The sequence below is a fragment of the Exophiala mesophila genome (genome assembly GCF_000836275.1).
Source record: "Exophiala mesophila strain CBS 40295 unplaced genomic scaffold supercont1.4, whole genome shotgun sequence".
NCBI lineage: Eukaryota > Fungi > Ascomycota > Eurotiomycetes > Chaetothyriales > Herpotrichiellaceae > Exophiala > Exophiala mesophila.
Window position 1 is genome coordinate 396,450 of NW_015622507.1, and position 16,511 is coordinate 412,960.

A 16,511-nucleotide genomic window follows, 5' to 3' on the forward strand; every position below is an offset into this window, starting at 1 on the left:
TATTTCATGTCGCCACACTCTCGGAGAATGTGATTGTTTTGAGGGAGTTATCAAGCAGCACTTTGTTAAAACGAGTCAGGAAACCAACGGAACCCAAGAGGCTCCGTCTCTGCATATGGCATTAGTTTTGCATTGTAAATCGGAGGATGATGAATAATTGAGGTGACCATCGAGCATATTTTCGACGTCACTCATGATGAGGTTAGTGGATTGAGTGTCCGGCTCACAAAAAGTGTGTATATAAGCCTGTAGACCCTCTCGCTTCGATAGCCTGCCTGATTGCTGAAGCACAAGTTTCCGTTTCTTAGTTGCCTCAAAAGCCTATATACACCCAACACCCTAAAGGATCACTATGGCTCCCGACACGCTTTCTCTCGAGGGGAAAATCGCCATAATCACCGGATCTGGGAAAGAAAACGGCATCGGCGCTGGAATCGCCCGAGCTCTTGTCCGTAATGGCGCTCGAGTCGTTATCAACTACGTCTCTGATGCTACTGCCCCAAGAGCCGCTGGTGTGGTTGATAGCATTCGCGAAAATGGTGGTGAAGCCATTGCAGTACGAGCCGACGTGTCCACCCAGGAAGGCGCCAGCAAGATTGTTACGGAGACATTGAAAGCATTCAAAGCGGATAAGGTTGACATCCTAGGTATCTCACCTCCTCATTCACTCTCAGTGTTGCACAACTCTATTATGGTACAGGGTGGAACTGATCCCGGATGATTGTCAGTGAACAACGCGGCTAGCACAGCTGTTGGGCCGATAATGCAAGCCACCAAGGAAGATCTTGAGAGAGTTTTCAACGTTAATGTCTTTGGGCCTGTGTTCATGATGCACGCCGTTGTCCCCGTGATGCCTCGTGGGGGTCGAATCATCAACATCAGCTCCATCGCTTCAAAGCTGGGCCTGTCAGTCATTCCACTGTATGGTGCTGCTAAAGCGGCTCAGGACCAGTTAGCCTACACAGCTGCTATGGAGGTACGTGTCTACCTTTTTGAACTCGTCAAATTGGTTGACTTCGGACAAATGAGCTAACCCATGATCGACGGACAGCTGGGACGCACCTACGGCATAACGATCAACCAAGTCGCACCAGGCCCTGTCGCGACGGACGGTCTCGGCACAGGTCCTACAGCCGATGCAATAGAGGGTGCTCTAGTGCCTTTGACGAGAGCAGAAGCACGTATGGGAACAACCGAGGATATTGCTGACGCGGTGCTCCTGTTGGTATCAGAACAGAGTAGATGGATAACCGGCCAATACATCTCCGTAAGTGGAGGTATAACTGGAGGATAGTTCGTTGGGTGTTTTATCATCTCAAATAGTTTAACAAGGCTCGCATGACGGAAAATCTCATCTCGCATATTCTTCATCAATCTCCGCTTCAAGCGCCTGGGAGTTTTGGCTGCTTATTCGTTCGATCCAAATGACACGCTTTACATCCTTGACAGCCTCTTCTGCGTCCCTAAGGCTCATTCTCTTCATCAGCTGACAAATCGTTTTGACGTAGAGCTTTCTTTGACCATTCATCATTAAAGCCATTGATACAACAGCCCATAGTTCAAGCTTGGGAAACTGTGTCCTTCCCATATCAAGAAGCGCTGTAAATCGAGTCTGCAGAGCGGGTAGCTCATCCGCAATCAATGAACAATATCTCTTCAATGCCGCCAGTTGAGCAAGTAAAGCAATCCTGACCATGTCCTCAATGAGTTCAACGGGGTTCTTTTCCGGACTTTCAGAGACATCTGAACATTTGGGCAGAGATAGTAAAGAATGGGAAATAGGGATGATCAACTTTCCTGCTTCGACGCTGTTTCTCCAAAATCGAGGCCTTTCGGAGTTCGAGTTCACATAGCTGGCGAGACAAGCAACCCTCTCTAGGCATTTGGCGATTCCTTGAAGTTGTTCGAACTCCTGTAGACTGTGTAAGATGGCTTGAAGGTCTGGAGCTAGGGTGCCTCGAGACAGCGCAATGTCTGATATCTGACTAGACACAGCAAACCGCGGGAGTGTGTCATAGAAGGATGACACCAAAACATCGAACCTACGTAGAATTAATTCTTGGTCCTTCGATAATGATTGATGGTGCATCATCAAGCCATTCTTACCAAGCCGTGAAAAACAAGACGTTACTCTCGAGGCCATGAAAGCCCCCACGAAGTTGCATAATTCTTTCCAGCGCATCCATGTGTATCTGGGTCATGTCCCACCTGCCTCGACACGACTATGAAATGTCATGACGCTGCGAAACTTAAGTGAAGTTGGACGACTCACATTATAACACAAAAGACCCAGGATGGTTGTGATAAGTCCTGGGCTGGTGCTGTCCGACTGATTTCCAATTCTCCGAGCCAGTTGAGCTAAGCATGTACCGAAGTACTGCCCGGCCTCCACGCAATCTCCATACTCAATACTGCTCTTGTTTGAGACCTGGAAGAGAAAAAGGGCAGCATTCGCCAGGTAAAGGTGAAACGCACTAGAATCAACTAGTGCTATCGCGTGCCACTCGTATCGGAAAGGCCGAAAGAGACTATCACCCTCGGTATGCACTGTTGAAGAGGTTAGAAACTCGACAAAAGCTTAGAGACGACGGACTAAAGTGGATGAGCTCTCGAGCTCTTGCATTTGGCTCGATCGGATATGCTCCATGAAAGGTAAGTGAGTGAGGCACAAGTTTTGATAATGCTGTTGTGCCTCGACCAAAGTCGAAGGGTTCGTTGTTGTGCGATAGTGAAGAGGCTGGACTAGGTTTTGAAGGGGCGTTGATTTCCAACGCGATGAACCGTGGCAATTTTCGCCGTTTCCTGCCCTCGACAGTCATCACATGGCCGCGGATTCTCTTCTGTGTGGATTTGCTTTTGAACTCTTCTGGGTGGGATGCATTAACAAAATGAAAGACGGCTTCGGAAAGAGGCCTCTGAAAGAAATCCTCCCCCCGTCTTTTTTGGACGGTGCTTAGCTGCCGCAAACTATCCTTTGGGGTATCCATGTTATGAAAAGAGGATTAGCCTTGCGTGGCTGACTGATTGATAGTCATGGCACGTCGTGGTTAATTGAGGATGTTCCTGTTTTCGGATTAATAATCTGGCACTCTACGAGGGCAGCCAAGGCTTAGGAAACCTGCTCGCGGCCTCCGTGCCGTCGACGGAACCGCCTACTACATACGCCTACCACCTACGCTTTACCAGTAGCGTCGGCCGAAGATATCTACTATGGCCAGTAGATCTATTATTAAGGAGAAGGTCCCCTCGCTACTTTAGCGAGCTTTAAACCTCCTACGAATATACACTCCCACCGTTACCCTTCCTTTCCTAGCCGTAGTTATCTCCTCCATAAGTCATAAAATATGCATGGTATACATTTGGGAAATCGATAGTAGTATGTAGAAGTCCAGAGACAGAGGCATCCATATAGAATAAATTCACATCCGAGGTACTCGATGGTGCCAGATTAGAGTTACTTTGGAAGCAAGACTTATAGCTATAGTAGTACGTTGCCTGATTCTGCACAGATGCCATAAAAAAACAAAAGAGGAGAGAATGAGCAACAATTAAAAACAAGTCATTTGAGAAAGGAGACAGAAAGGAGACAAAAATGTTGGACCTTCGGGGAATTGAACCCCGGACCTCATCCATGCTAAGGATGCGTCATACCACTAGACCAAAGGCCCGATGACTGCTGGAACACTTGGTGTTGTGCTGTCTTGCTGATTGTTGGGATAATCTCCGCGTCAAAAAAATAAGAAGCTCCAAAAGAGATCACGTGATAATTCTCTACCCACCGCCTCTGCTAATGAATTGCCAAGCGCATGCACCAATTAGCCTACACATAAATGGTCCATGGTTAAGTTGGATGTGTGACCACAACGTCTGATCAGGAGACCATAAAAGGCGCAAGCTGTACGGCAACTTTATCATTGCGTCGATATCAAAAGTGGCTAATAGTGCCCACAGGGAAGCAGTTCACGAGGATGCTAAGAGGAATCATAATGGTATCCCCGGATCAGGTGAAATTCGCACCACGGGCCAATGTATCAAACAATGAGCTTTACCCCGCCGTCAGAGCTCAGCAGACCTAATGCGCCAGGTTTGCGGCCACTCTGTTGGTCATGTATTTCTTCGTATTGCCGAGGAAGAAGCATGCAATGATTGTGCATACTCCAAAGGGGATGCTGGACAGCCACACAAACCTCAAACTCTCGGAAAAGGCCCATCGGGTCCCAATGACTGCAGCTTCGAGCACTTCAGCCGTCACGCCTGGAACCTCTGCAAGAGCTTCTGGCATGGTCAGATATGCGCCGACAAAAGCCTCGGCAGACTCCACAGGTAATCCAGCTTCCACGGCCCACTGGCCCACAAGGAGAGGAAGGTTGGTGGTGAGCTTGTTGATGAAAACATTGTAATAAATGGCGTAGCCGATGGAGCCACCCACAGTACGGATGGCCAGTGATAGGGCAACACAAGTCGCAATCGACGTGTCAGGGGTGACCATGATGGCCACCGTTGCAGCGGGAACGAGAACACCTCCCACCCCAAACCCGGTGATGGACGCAAGTGCAACAGCTAACGCTGGAGTGTCCGGAGTGACGGCGGCTAAAGCTCCTCCAAATGCAGCTTGAGAGTTGGCGTCAGCAACAAGTCATAATAAAACAACGGTCGACTTACTCATGATCACAGTGGAACCCAGGATCAACTCTCGGTTCCAACCCTTGAACCAGGTCAAGCAGGCATTGACAAAGACGGCGCCAAATGTGGTCGTTAGACCTGGGAATAGACCCTTGATACCGACTTGGACTGGATCTGGGTCGAAGACATCATGGAACAGGACCGGGAAGAAGTTGAGCATAGCATAGAAGTTCATGCCTGTGACTTGATTAGGCAGGTTCTTGCGTCGGTGTTGAGTGACAAACCTGCAACAAAAGCAATCCCGAAGGCCATTCCGACAATCTTTTGACCAGCAAACATCTCATGTGGAATCATGGGCTCTTTGACAAATTTGTACTCCCAGACTACGAAAAAGACAATCAAGAGAAGACCAATGAGCAAAGTGCAAAGCACGTATGCACTTGCCCACGAGTGTGAGTAGCCACCGGCTTGCATGGCCACGAGACTAAGTAAGATCAGAATCAATCCAACACTGGCAATGGCACGATGACTTACAACAGAGTGAGACCCATGATGGAGGTGACACCTCCGACATAATCGATCTTGCCCAGGAGGGTTCCTATTGCTGCACCCTTGGCACGAGTTTGCGAAATGGGAAAGTAAAGGAGTGCGATGCCGACAAAGGATATGGCATTCCAGATCCTGCTTTGATCAGCCTATTGAGGATTTCTCGATTTCTGCAAAAACGTACAGGCAGATCCAGATACCCCAACGCCAGGTGTGATATGTCGACAGCAGTTGCGCATAAAGCAGATAGGGAGTAAAGGGTAAGATGAAGCCGGTGACGAGGGCTAGGTAGTAGCCTCGCTTCTTGACGGGTACCAACTCCGCTGTTCTATCCAGTCGTTAGTATTAATCCATTCGACGATGACCTCCCCGTCAGCGACTTACCCAGCCAACGCTGTGAGCTCCCCAATGGCGGCTCCTGCGCCTGCCAGTCCCATGCCGGTGACACCGGATCCAAAGTTCCGTGCTGTTGCCAACACAATAATGCCAGCTACAAGCACAAGGCCACCAAGGAGGGTGATGTTGCGACGACCCATCAGATCCTGCAGATATCCGGACAGGGGAGCTATTGCCGCAAGAGCTAGGGCATAGCTGACGGGAAGCCAGGCGGACACGGCTGTTCCACCAATATCAGCGGCGATGAAGCTGAGGGAACCGCCCACAAAATAAAGGGGAATCTGAGATCCTGCAGACATTAGCCTTCTCGTCTCATCGTTCCTTTAGAGCAAGACATACCGACGTAAAGACCGGATAAGGACAGAGCAGCGACCCGGTCTTTGAGTGTCCATTTTTGGTTTGCAAAGTCGATCTCTTGTGGCTCTGCAGGTTCAATATCTACGTTTGTAGACGATGCCTTCTCAGAGGAAGCCACTGCATTCTCATGATGCTCGGATTGGATATTGGATTCCTGAGTGTGAGGAGTGGCCTTTTCAGACATGATAGGAATGATCAGACGATTGTATTCTAGATCAAATGCTAGAGCTGGTGAAAAGAGAGATGAGGATTGAGAACAAGACAGTGGTCAAGTCCTCCTACCGTGATAAATACAGGAGGTATTGTTTGCCCGGTATCAATGCCTCGGGCCCCCCCCACAATAGATCGTGTGCCACTTCCCCCACAATCCCCAGGTTTTAAGAGTGTCTGAGGGCTGGAGCCCCGTCTGGAGCTCTGGGCAAGGCTCTTGTCTGTCTTGGTAGTCCAATCAGGATGATAAAGTGTCCAGAGGCTGACTCGTGCCCTTGACACCGAGCCAGCGCTGTCGCTTCTCTCTCATGCGAGACGTCGGAGCACGAGCGTGTCCGTCAATGGTTTCTGAAACTCCAAGACTCTTGCCGAGAACAACGTGGTCATCGTCGAGGCTTCTTGGGGGGAAGATACCCTCTGGAGGGGATATCACTTCTGCGCCATCTCGACGAGAGTGACTCTGCAGCGTACTCTCTGTGGCACTTTCACAGTAATGAAAAACTTGTTGTACTTTGGTCGTAACCGTCAAAAACTTCATTTTACCTACCTTATGGAAGTATCTGCGTCCCTTTATACGTTTTGGTTGGCATCTTTGGTTCGCAATCTTTGCCAATAGGGATTCTACTTCCCCACCCAGTATGGTTTCTGGGCACTTGCAAGCACCCAGAAGGATCCGCTAGCACATCTGGCTTTGCGTCGACTTCTTGTTCGCGCTTGGAAGAGACTGTGCTCGCCCAAGATAGGATATCCGAGGAAGATGTTCGATTCGACATCCCAGCGTCAGGCCTCGGGAGGTTGTCACTTCGCTGGGCGTGACCCCAATTGTGTAACAACATCAAAAATCGTTGACCATGTCGAGGACGAGTCATGGACGACGTCTGTTGCTAGGTGAAGTTGGATACATGTTTTGTGATCGAGGACTCGATGCAGTGAGCGCCATCATTACTGGTATTCGATAAAGGTGAAAGAATATTGAATCTTACATGTCTCCTCGGCAAAGGGGACGAAAGCTCTAGATTCGAGTTCCATGTTGCTGACCTGAGCCGAGTCAGTTAGACATTTTTACATACTTTCTGCTATACTATACCTTCATAGCTATGGCTGGGAAATGGGTTCAATTTTCGATATATCCGCATAGCCTGGGTAAAGGCCTTTTAAGTGATATTGGGCATGTGATGTATGAATTATCATCCAAGAGATTACATAGAAAGCATTAGACTGTATGAATGAAATATATGTTCGTGAATTGGGATTTTAGCGAGAGATATACGTGATTGTATTGGGTCCCCGGCAACGAAAGACCAGCTACCCATCATTGCATAACCTGCTACAAAGTTATGCAACGAGGCATGGTTGGTGCCACACCTCAAATTGACCCATGGCAACAGAAAGAATTGTGAGAGATTTCGACTCCTTTGAGCATCGCTGGTACGGCTACTATCTTCTTACCCATCACTAGGTACGTAAATCGTAAAGGCTGCAAGGTTACCTCGGCGGGAATAGGTTGAGCCTTGCTGCAACGGATGATGAAATCTCTATGTACCAGACGACAAGTCCTCTAAGCGTCGTCAACAATGCTGGCGTTGACTCCAGCTGATGCTTCCAATTCTACGCCCTAGCATCCTTGAACGTACAATGCGTTTCTGACTTGGGTGTCAGCCATTGATGACGACTATGGAGTAGAGGCCAGACCATTCAAAAGGGATATAGGCTCAATTGTTCTCCATTGGATGGTGCCGTGCCAGAGAGGGGAGGGGGATGTAATGGTAGGTAGGTAAAACTATGAAATGGATTGCAGCGGTGGGGGGCTATCGAGGCTAAGAGGCTCCCGTCATGGAATAATCACCTTATCACGCTTATTACTTGGGTTGGCTTCGAAACCACGAGACTGTTCGAACTGGCATAAACTCCCAAGGCTATATGTAGCACAGTATCACTACCTAGGTATGCATGTACGCGTTCATGGGCTCTTCGGGCCCGCCGTTAGGCCCGAGGGGCCCAGCGGACAGTGCTCAGTAACAAAGGCCGCTCGACCCCAGATCCTATATCTTAGGCCATGTGGGCGTTCAGTACTACCATATGCTCCAAATTAATAATAAAGCCAGCGTCACCATCCCTTCAGCTGGCTAATCTCTATCTAGGCGGTTTCACAATTGTGGCAAGTGAACAAACCACGGTAACCATACTCAAATCCAATTCTTGATCCCAGCAGCACACACCTTGGGCGCCCATCGGTCCATGATGCAAGCAAGTCTGCCAATTGCTATGATAGAAGACGTAACTAGCATAGTCGCATAATCGAGGTCTTAACAGCCATGCGATCCCCTTCTTTTCTGGACGATCAAGAGCTGCTACAGCTATAATTATTGGCGCTACACTCCAAACCTTAACATTGCAATACGGAGTACATATGTACTTATATGAAACACGTGGCTGGACAAGTTGCCCACTCAAGCTGGCCCCCAATGCCAAACTGTCACTTCTCCATACTAGGGTTAGTGAGTGATGTCCTCTTCAAAGGGCCCTACCAGAAGCGACCGGAATTGCACTTGTCATGCGAGCCCATGCTGAGTCTGTGGTCATTGCCATCACTCAGGCGTGGAACATTGGACTCGCTTTTGCTAGGCTTACGCTATCATGGCGGTGCCCGACAATCTTTTGCGCAACACTACCGGTGGGTCTCACAGTTGGACTCCTCGTCCTCCGGTTGCCCATCCAAGATTGCGTGCATGGCATTGGGCGTCCCACCATCGATCAGCACTAGGACAGTTCATCTTGAGCTTGCCTGACAAGTCGAGAATGGTTGCTTAATAGAAACTCCCAAAGTTACCAATTAAGGATCGGTGGACCTTTTACTGTCGACGTTGCCATGAAGAGAACGCTCTGAATTATACAGTTTGGCCATCTACCGACAACTGTAGATGCTTTCGATCGGCATCACCAATGGAAATCCGCTCACAGAACACGGATAGCACTAGATACGCGGCGCTTCCTCTCTACTCGGCACAAGAGCCTCGTTTGGCAGAGAGACGGACATGGAAGCGGCAGACTTCTTCTTCAAACGTCGACCACTCTGCCGATTCAATGTTTGATGCCGATGGACCCATAGGCAGAACGACTGAAGCCCGTGGACTGGGGTTGACCGACGTCGATGCAGCCTCGTCTCGATATCAACCCCTTCCAAATCCACCCGCCCCGTCGTTTACTGCTTTGGATGGAACATTTAGTTCAAGGATGCCAAACAAATATGCCAGCCCTCCGTTGCTACAGGGTCAACAGTCCAGCCCTTTACGAACCGAAACCACACTTTCAATCGATGGCCCGACCCATAGTGAACATTCGTCCCTGTCCCATCTAGGCCCACCAACACCCAACTTTTTCACCTCTCAATCGGAACTGCTTCATCCTTCAAACAAAGCCGAGAATGCCTGTCCCAGTGATGGAGATGTTCTCACAAGCCCATGGTCATGGCATTCGGTCCCAATTCTTTTGCTGGCCTTGTATGCCACCGTCTTCTCAGCAATATTTCTTACGATAGCAATCATGAAACCAAGATGGGGAGAGAGGATCGGCACCCATGGAAGCCTCACCTTCGCCAATGCCTCTCTAATGAGCGCCATATTCGCCAAGACCATCGAACTGTCCTTTGTCACCGTCCTGGTCACCCTGTTGGGCCAGGTTCTGACCCGTCGAGCTTTTGCCAAAACCAACCCCCAAAAGGGCATCAGTATCGCCGAAATGAATATGAGAACATGGATCATGCAACCGGGAAATTTGATTGTCAATTGGAAAGAGTTTCGATACGCCAATTCCATTATTGGAGCGTTGGTGCTTTTAACTGCCCTGTCAGCAATCTGGTGAGCTGACCCCCCCTTCTGATATATCGTCTTCTCAACGGATTCGCACAGGTACACCACCGCAAGCGAGGCACTCGTCAGCCCCAAGCTCAAGTTTGGCCCTGTTGCCGATCGTATGCTGAGCGGCCGAGTTTCCACTGTGTATGCAAATGCCATGTATTTGGGCGAGACGTGTGAACGCCCTATTCAGCTTGCCGATGACGAGGCCAGCGCCACGACGTGCCTGCAGATCACCTATGCTGGTGCAAGCTTCAATCATTTTTCACACTATTTACGAAACTGGGAAAATGCCATTGGAGCTGGGAATGCGAGCTTGGGAGGGTCTTCATACTCGCAAAGACCCCCTCCGGTGGCGGTCATGTACGACAACACCACCATTTTTGGCCAATGGATCACTCCCAGCTCCGAAAATATCACCACCGACTCGAGGAGACATGGCAGATTGGTGGAAAATGTCACAATGGCCATGCCCCACGCCGGTATTTTCAACGCAGTAAGGGAACCTCGAAACCACATTATTCAGCCTGACGACCTTCAAGGCGCAGGGGAGTATCGTGTTCAAGCTTCAGTTCCAGCGCCTGCAATGAATATTCTTTGTGTCGGACTCACCTCGGAAGAAATGGCCCCAATGATTGTCAACGTCACAGACCCAACCAATTATGTTCCCAATCGTACCGCTGTCGACGACATTTTTGGCTGGAACCCAGACGCAGAGATCCCGGAGACACCTTGGTTCCCCAAGCTGCCTATTCAGTACAATACTATCGTTCATATTCCTCCGGTCTGGGGACCGCCAGCGGTATCACTTCTCGCTACCCCGGCGGAAGGAGCCAGTACCAGCGACCATGTCCTATGTACCATTCGATCTACGCAGTATCGAGATTGCACCACCTGGTATAACGTCGCGCAATCTGGCGGCCTGCTCAAGGTGCATTGTGACGACGATCCTGACAATACCATACCTTACCAATCGTCACAACCAGATGCTCCAATAGGAGTGTGGGAAGCCAACTGGAAAGACATAGGTGGAGAATGGATTCGATCTTTGGCACTCAACAACGGGGTTTCTGATGCCAACGCCAGTTCTGCTCGACTGGTCACACAATTTATCCCTGACTGGTCGGAGAATACCGATACTATTCTCCCTTCCAACCGGCCTACGATCGCCGAGTCGTTGGCGGTTCTGGCCGGTGGGACAGCCCTTCTCTCAAGCCTCAATGCGCCTTTTGATCATATATGGAACTACACCGACACGATTCTCGAAGAACCTGTGTACCAGACATTCCGCGCCAGGTACAGCTATAAGGACTATGCCTCGGGTGGGACGCAGAACTGGCAAGGCATATTCTACGTCATCCTAGCCGTGGTTTTCCTTTTCAATCTAGCAACCCTTTGCTATCTATCCTGGAATTTCATCCGACACGGGTATGTCACAGACTATACCGAGCCACAAAATCTTTTCGCCCTAGCCATCAACAGTCCGCCGAGCACCGCCCTGGCCGGGGCGTGTGGAGCTGGTCCCTCACGCAAAGCGATGTCCAAAAAATGGAATGTAGACATGGCGCGGACAGATACAGATGTGGATGGGTTTTCATATGAGCCCCAAGCGATCGGAAGCCGACACCCTCATTTCTTTATCAGATGTCGAGAAGAAGAGCTCAGTCCTATGATCTCCCAAAGTCATCCAGTGACCCCTGTCTCAAGAGGACCCAAGTATAGGCGGCACCGGCCTCCAACGATGAATGATGCTGTCTACGGCGCAGAGTCGCCATTGATCGAGCAATATCAACGACTGGCGAGCAGTCGATAACCAGCAAAACAGTCATACCCTATTGTCGAGCGCAATACAATGTAAGGGTTTTAGCATAGCGCGGGGTTCAACTAGCTTAGAATTGGAGCAGTGAGGATACAACTCCAGTCATGGGCTACAAGGCCAACAGAAATCATCGAGTAATCCCAATATAGGTACATTATTGAATCCAAAGCAGGCTGGCCTGTTGTTGGCTGTTGGTCTGTGTGAGCGTGTCGAGCCAGGCCCAATATCAACGTTTACCTACTATTCCATTCATAGAAAGTTTGCCGAATGGACTAACCAAGTTAGGTACACCTCGCAACTCTAAGCTCACAAAATTGTTCCTTCCGCCATGAAGGCCAACTCAACTGCATCCTCGAAGCAACCATCTTTTCTCTTCGCCCGCTGATCACAACAAGCAACATACCTCCAGCCCAACCGCATCATGCTACGATAAATCTCAGCCCGAACGTGTCCTCTATGCACGAACTGTGCTCTTAACAATGTCCCCTCGCGCAGCCCTAGCTGCTTGCAAGATCTCGCCAAAGTCCTCCATCTACACCCTCTGCAAACCATGCCTCACCCGTACCTTTTCTGCCTCACGCACATTAGCAGATGCTGAAGATGACGAGCTCCGTCCTGCAACCAACTTGGATAAGAGACCACCTGGTCCCTCCGCACAACGGCAAGCCATGTTCAACTGGCTTGAAGGACCTGGTTCAGCTTTTCGCTACCCTCTACCAGGCTCCACAAACTACTTGTCGGCCTACAATCAAGCTGGCCAGCTGGTAAGAGCGGCCCAATCCGGGAATGTATCCGTGAAACAAGAAAACTCCGAGGGAACGGTTGACACCGACGATGCAAGAGCTCTGGAAGCTGCCGCCACCACCCCGTCGATCCCACCAGAGAGAAGAGAAGACCTCCGGCCTTTTCCCAATAACAAAGCGTTCTACTCAGAAAGCATCTTGTCAGAAGACCTGAGGCTTGAAATATGGAGACGCGTCCAAGTTGAAGGTCAATCTATTCGGCAAACGTCAGCAGAATTTCAGGTGGAAATGCGGAGAGTGGCCGCCGTGGTGAGGCTGGTCGAGATCGAGAGAAGAATGAAGGCAGAGGTATGTTTGGTGAACCTAGCATTTCTTCAAGACAATTCCTTCCCCAGTCCAGCAATGATGAACACCAAAATCGATTAGTCTTCCAGACTTCCAGACATGGTGAACCTAACAAAACAAATTACAACTCTCTGATTTGACTTCTTTTATCAATACCAAAGCATAGCATGTTCCCTCTGAGAATGACCCTGACTAACAATCTGTCAACGTCACTAGGGCAAATCTCTCGCTATACCCTACGCCCGCGCCATACATTCTATGGTTCCCACTACGAACCTGGATCCAATCAGCAGGCAGCCCGACTCTGCCCATGAGTCTATCAACGACCTCGAACAACATCCTCTGACCTTTCCTCAACTTTTCTACCCGACCTCCGAGTCTCGCGCATTCAATCGAACCGATGCCGGCCGAGTCTTCAGTGGGGCACCACGCCTTCCTGACCACGACGACTATGCTCCCGTGGAGCCTTGGCAAGACGATACACCCGAGCTGATCGGGAAAAGAGGCCATGAGAAATATGTACTCAAACCAGCCGATAGCAGAATTCCTCACCCACATTTGATCGCTGCGGAAAAAGACCGCTTCATGGGTGAGACTCCAGCGCAACAAGTCCGAAAGTACAATCAACGGCTACAGGAGGATGCCGAGAAGAGGAAAAAGCTACAGGCTAAAAGAGAGGCTGCTGAAGAGGGCACAAAGACGAGGATTGAAGCTGGCCGTTGGCAGTTTGTTGTCACCGATGTTCAAACTTCAAGACAGGGCACTGGGATCAACGGTCGCGGCACCGGAAGTCCTGGACACCGGTACGGTGTGCCTAGCGAGGAGAGGAAGCGAGGCAGAGTCAAGATCCCCACCAAGGTCGATGTATGAGCGAGTGATCAGAGTGTCTGGCATTGCGGTTCAACATGTGCGCATCAAATACCCTTGTGGAATGAATGCATCCACATGTTAGCGATCCCGTTACTTGTGTCAGGCTTTGCTCCTGATCTTGTTCAAGATCATGTCATTTGTCTCCATTCTGTGGAGCAGTGTATAATAACTCATCATAATGGCCATGCATGATCGTCCAGGTGTCGATACATGAGTCGCCCTGGTTCAAGACTTTCTCGATTAAGTCCAGGTGTTTATTACCCCATATATTCATTCAGTCATAGCCATGAAAAGGAAGAACCTAGATGTCGTGCAAGATTTTCTCTCCCGCTCTTCCTGAAGCTGCCTTGATCGCATAAAAAAGACATCATCATACCTCTTCCACCACCCTCTTCTCACTGCTCACCCGAGTACTCGGGGGTTTGGCGAGCAACTTTTTCCGGGTCAGCTTGCCACAGATGGCTGTTTTGATGACGGGTAAGGGGTCCCTAGCTTCGGGCAATACGAGCAGGAGGAAGACAACGGCCACTCCGGCCGTGGCGGGTAAAAATCCGTAGAAATAATGCGCCCCGGGTGCAAAGTCATGGGGCAGGCTGAAGATGGCACAGGCTAGTGCAAAGGGGGCATAAATTAGGGCGATAATGGTCAGGTAGCGCGAATAGTCGGCGTGACGAATTGACTCGGTCTTGATGATGTTTAAGGATGCGGTGTCTTGATGCTGTGATACGGCGAGGATGTGTTGCATTTGAGAATCGCATTCCGCCCGATAATGATGCAGGTCGATCAGTAACGACCGGTAGTCATCACTCAAATCGGCATTGTGGGAGACAAATGCCTTGTTTTTGGTCAGAATCGGTTTGTACCGGCTCAGCATCGAGTCGAGGGATATGCATCGGTCCAAGGCGCGCTTGGCCTTGATGGAATCCGAGGCAAGCATCGTTGAAATCGGCTGACTTTCTAATGTGGCTCGGATGTATTCGAAGAAATTGGAGCATTCACTCGCGGCGATTTGAAAGGCCGGTTTCATCAGCGACAACATGGTGATGGAACCAAAGTCGACTTGGTCTGGTCTCGACATAATTGACCAATGTCGACACAGATCATCGAATGGATTCGGACACATGGGATTTGTGGTACAGTTTCGATAGTCATGATCGTCTTTGCTGGCTGGCGGGCGCGCTTCAAGGAAATCAAGATAGCCTCCCAAATATCCCGTGACATCAAGTCGCTGAGTAGGCGAATATGCTGCAAAGGTTGCATCTGATCCAAGCGTGAAGAATGAGATAGGAGGGTCGACCAACACGACACCTGATAGTCGTTAGGAGAGTTTCCGAGAAGAAGGGGGGGGGGGGGGGGGGCAAGCGTCGCAACTTACAGATCCAAGGCTCAAAGGTCTTCTTCATATAGAAGGATATCTTGCGTCGCGCGAGGGCTACTTTCTGTTTACCATGTCTCGAACAAACCTCCACTCTTCGACGATAGTTTCCTTTGCAATACAGTTTCTCAATGTCCACATCCTTGCCGCAATTGTTAGTGACAAAGGCACACGGGTATTCGATGGTGAAGAATTGTTTCTGTTGGCGAAGATTGCTCGAAGCCAGAGGTGGGCCACTATGGATCTCTCCATTTATTCCCATTCCTGAATCGGCGAGGTGCGAGGCAAAGAAAGCTGGTTCCAAGTTGAGCAAGCCCCCCAGAGTGTCTACAGTCTCTGGGTTGATGTTGTTGACCATGATGATCCGGCCTTGGACATTTGAGGGCTGGGGGCTACCCGTGGGTTTCTTGGTCCACTCCCTTAGGAGGAACTTCATCTTGGAGGAATCTGTCATGTCAGATGTCCGAAAGTAGTTGGTACCGAATTCGAGCAGGATTGACGAGGCCCGTTGAGGTTGCTGGGAATTGGGGTTCTTGAGGGCATCCATCCCCCACTGAAGGAACTCATCTAGACCAGCAAGGTTGTGAAATCCATGGCTGCGCAAAAAACAGACATAATCGGTATATGTCCAGCGATGGGGATCTGCCGGAGCCATAGTGCAAGTATTGCAACCCGGACCTCCAGGCTCTAGTGGCATCACAGACAGATTCGACAAAGTTCGACAAAGGAAACGAAGCTGCTGTTATGGATAAATGGTGGATTGGGTCTGTGCAACTTTTTCTGCAGTGACGACTCTGAGGATTGCATGCATGAACAGAGACGGGAAAGCTTGATCGAGTCCCAAGTGACAAACGCCGGTCGCATGGTCAACATGTAAAGCTGTCCAAGGTGGCCTGCAGCAGTTATGGCGACGGCTGGGAGACAAGGTTGTGAGCATGCGTGGCGACGCCATTATTGGATCGCCTGAGCAGGGATACGAGTATTATGGGCGTGAACCTTGAAACCTCAAGCTAGTGTTGTTCATAAGGTTTGATGCGTACAGTACGGAGTAGAGAAGCTGAATAGCGTCTTCCTTTCGGACTGTAAGAATAGGAAAGGCCATGACTTGGTGACATGTCGCAAGGACGGGTAGCGGCGCAAGCCTGGTTTGATTCTTCATGGGAAAGAACGAAGTTCGACAAGATTCATTACCTCTTCAGGTTCGACATGATCTTGATTGTAGCGCATGTTTCGCGCAGCAATTATGCGCTTGCTTGCAGTTTGATCCGAATTGGAAGCCACCGGGCAAGAGGACGGTAGCCATTATTGGTGAAGACTTATGATGCTTCGTCTCCCTGCCACATGCCCAGGTAAGATGTGGAAAGGTGGCTCGC

At 49.9% G+C, this 16,511-nt stretch overlaps 5 protein-coding genes and 1 non-coding gene across 6 annotated transcripts; 3 read left to right on the plus strand and 3 right to left on the minus strand.

Moving 5' to 3' along the window:
- Positions 1 to 352: 352 nt before the first annotated feature.
- Positions 353 to 1,294, plus strand: PV10_05401 (uncharacterized protein; the record flags this gene model as incomplete). The annotated part of the gene is made up of 3 exons (XM_016370074.1): positions 353 to 647; positions 729 to 976; positions 1,052 to 1,294. 3 exons carry the CDS (start codon positions 353 to 355, stop codon positions 1,292 to 1,294), a joined length of 786 nt encoding a protein of 261 aa, XP_016222367.1.
- On the minus strand, positions 1,223 to 3,034 carry PV10_05402 (uncharacterized protein). Its single transcript, XM_016370075.1, has 4 exons — positions 2,594 to 3,034; positions 2,273 to 2,547; positions 2,107 to 2,222; positions 1,223 to 2,042 (listed from the first exon to the last, which is right to left on the minus strand). The coding sequence occupies exons 1-4, from the start codon at positions 2,985 to 2,987 to the stop codon at positions 1,352 to 1,354; spliced, it is 1,476 nt and encodes a 491-aa protein (XP_016222368.1). The 5' UTR covers positions 2,988 to 3,034; the 3' UTR covers positions 1,223 to 1,351.
- Positions 3,035 to 3,596: 562 nt separating this feature from the next.
- On the minus strand, positions 3,597 to 3,668 carry PV10_05403. The gene has a single exon. It is a non-coding gene; the product is annotated as a tRNA-Ala (tRNA).
- Positions 3,669 to 9,075: 5,407 nt separating this feature from the next.
- Positions 9,076 to 11,965, plus strand: PV10_05404 (uncharacterized protein; the record flags this gene model as incomplete). The annotated part of the gene is made up of 2 exons (XM_016370076.1): positions 9,076 to 9,989; positions 10,041 to 11,965. The coding sequence occupies 2 exons, from the start codon at positions 9,076 to 9,078 to the stop codon at positions 11,797 to 11,799; spliced, it is 2,673 nt and encodes an 890-aa protein (XP_016222369.1). The 3' UTR covers positions 11,800 to 11,965.
- A 195-nt stretch (positions 11,966 to 12,160) lies between these two features.
- Positions 12,161 to 14,110, plus strand: PV10_05405 (uncharacterized protein). The gene is made up of 2 exons (XM_016370077.1): positions 12,161 to 12,896; positions 13,110 to 14,110. Exons 1-2 carry the CDS (start codon positions 12,285 to 12,287, stop codon positions 13,761 to 13,763), a joined length of 1,266 nt encoding a protein of 421 aa, XP_016222370.1. The 5' UTR covers positions 12,161 to 12,284; the 3' UTR covers positions 13,764 to 14,110.
- PV10_05406 (uncharacterized protein) lies at positions 13,728 to 16,051 on the minus strand. The gene is made up of 2 exons (XM_016370078.1): positions 15,139 to 16,051; positions 13,728 to 15,071 (listed from the first exon to the last, which is right to left on the minus strand). The coding sequence occupies exons 1-2, from the start codon at positions 15,833 to 15,835 to the stop codon at positions 14,134 to 14,136; spliced, it is 1,635 nt and encodes a 544-aa protein (XP_016222371.1). The 5' UTR covers positions 15,836 to 16,051; the 3' UTR covers positions 13,728 to 14,133.
- Positions 16,052 to 16,511: the final 460 nt, after the last annotated feature.

Coding starts and splice junctions, on each gene's coding strand:
- PV10_05402 (XM_016370075.1), bottom strand. CDS start 2,987: ATGGATACCCCAAAGGATAGTTTGCGGCAGCTAAGCACCGTCCAAAAA. Junction 2,548..2,593: donor TCGAGAGCTCATCCACTTTA/GTCCGTCGTCTC, acceptor CCTCTTCAACAG/TGCATACCGAGGGTGATAGT. Junction 2,223..2,272: donor TGGGTCTTTTGTGTTATAAT/GTGAGTCGTCCA, acceptor GACATTTCATAG/TCGTGTCGAGGCAGGTGGGA.
- PV10_05405 (XM_016370077.1), top strand. CDS start 12,285: ATGTCCCCTCGCGCAGCCCTAGCTGCTTGCAAGATCTCGCCAAAGTCC. Junction 12,897..13,109: donor AGAGAAGAATGAAGGCAGAG/GTATGTTTGGTG, acceptor CAACGTCACTAG/GGCAAATCTCTCGCTATACC.
- PV10_05406 (XM_016370078.1), bottom strand. CDS start 15,835: ATGCCACTAGAGCCTGGAGGTCCGGGTTGCAATACTTGCACTATGGCT. Junction 15,072..15,138: donor GACCTTTGAGCCTTGGATCT/GTAAGTTGCGAC, acceptor AACGACTATCAG/GTGTCGTGTTGGTCGACCCT.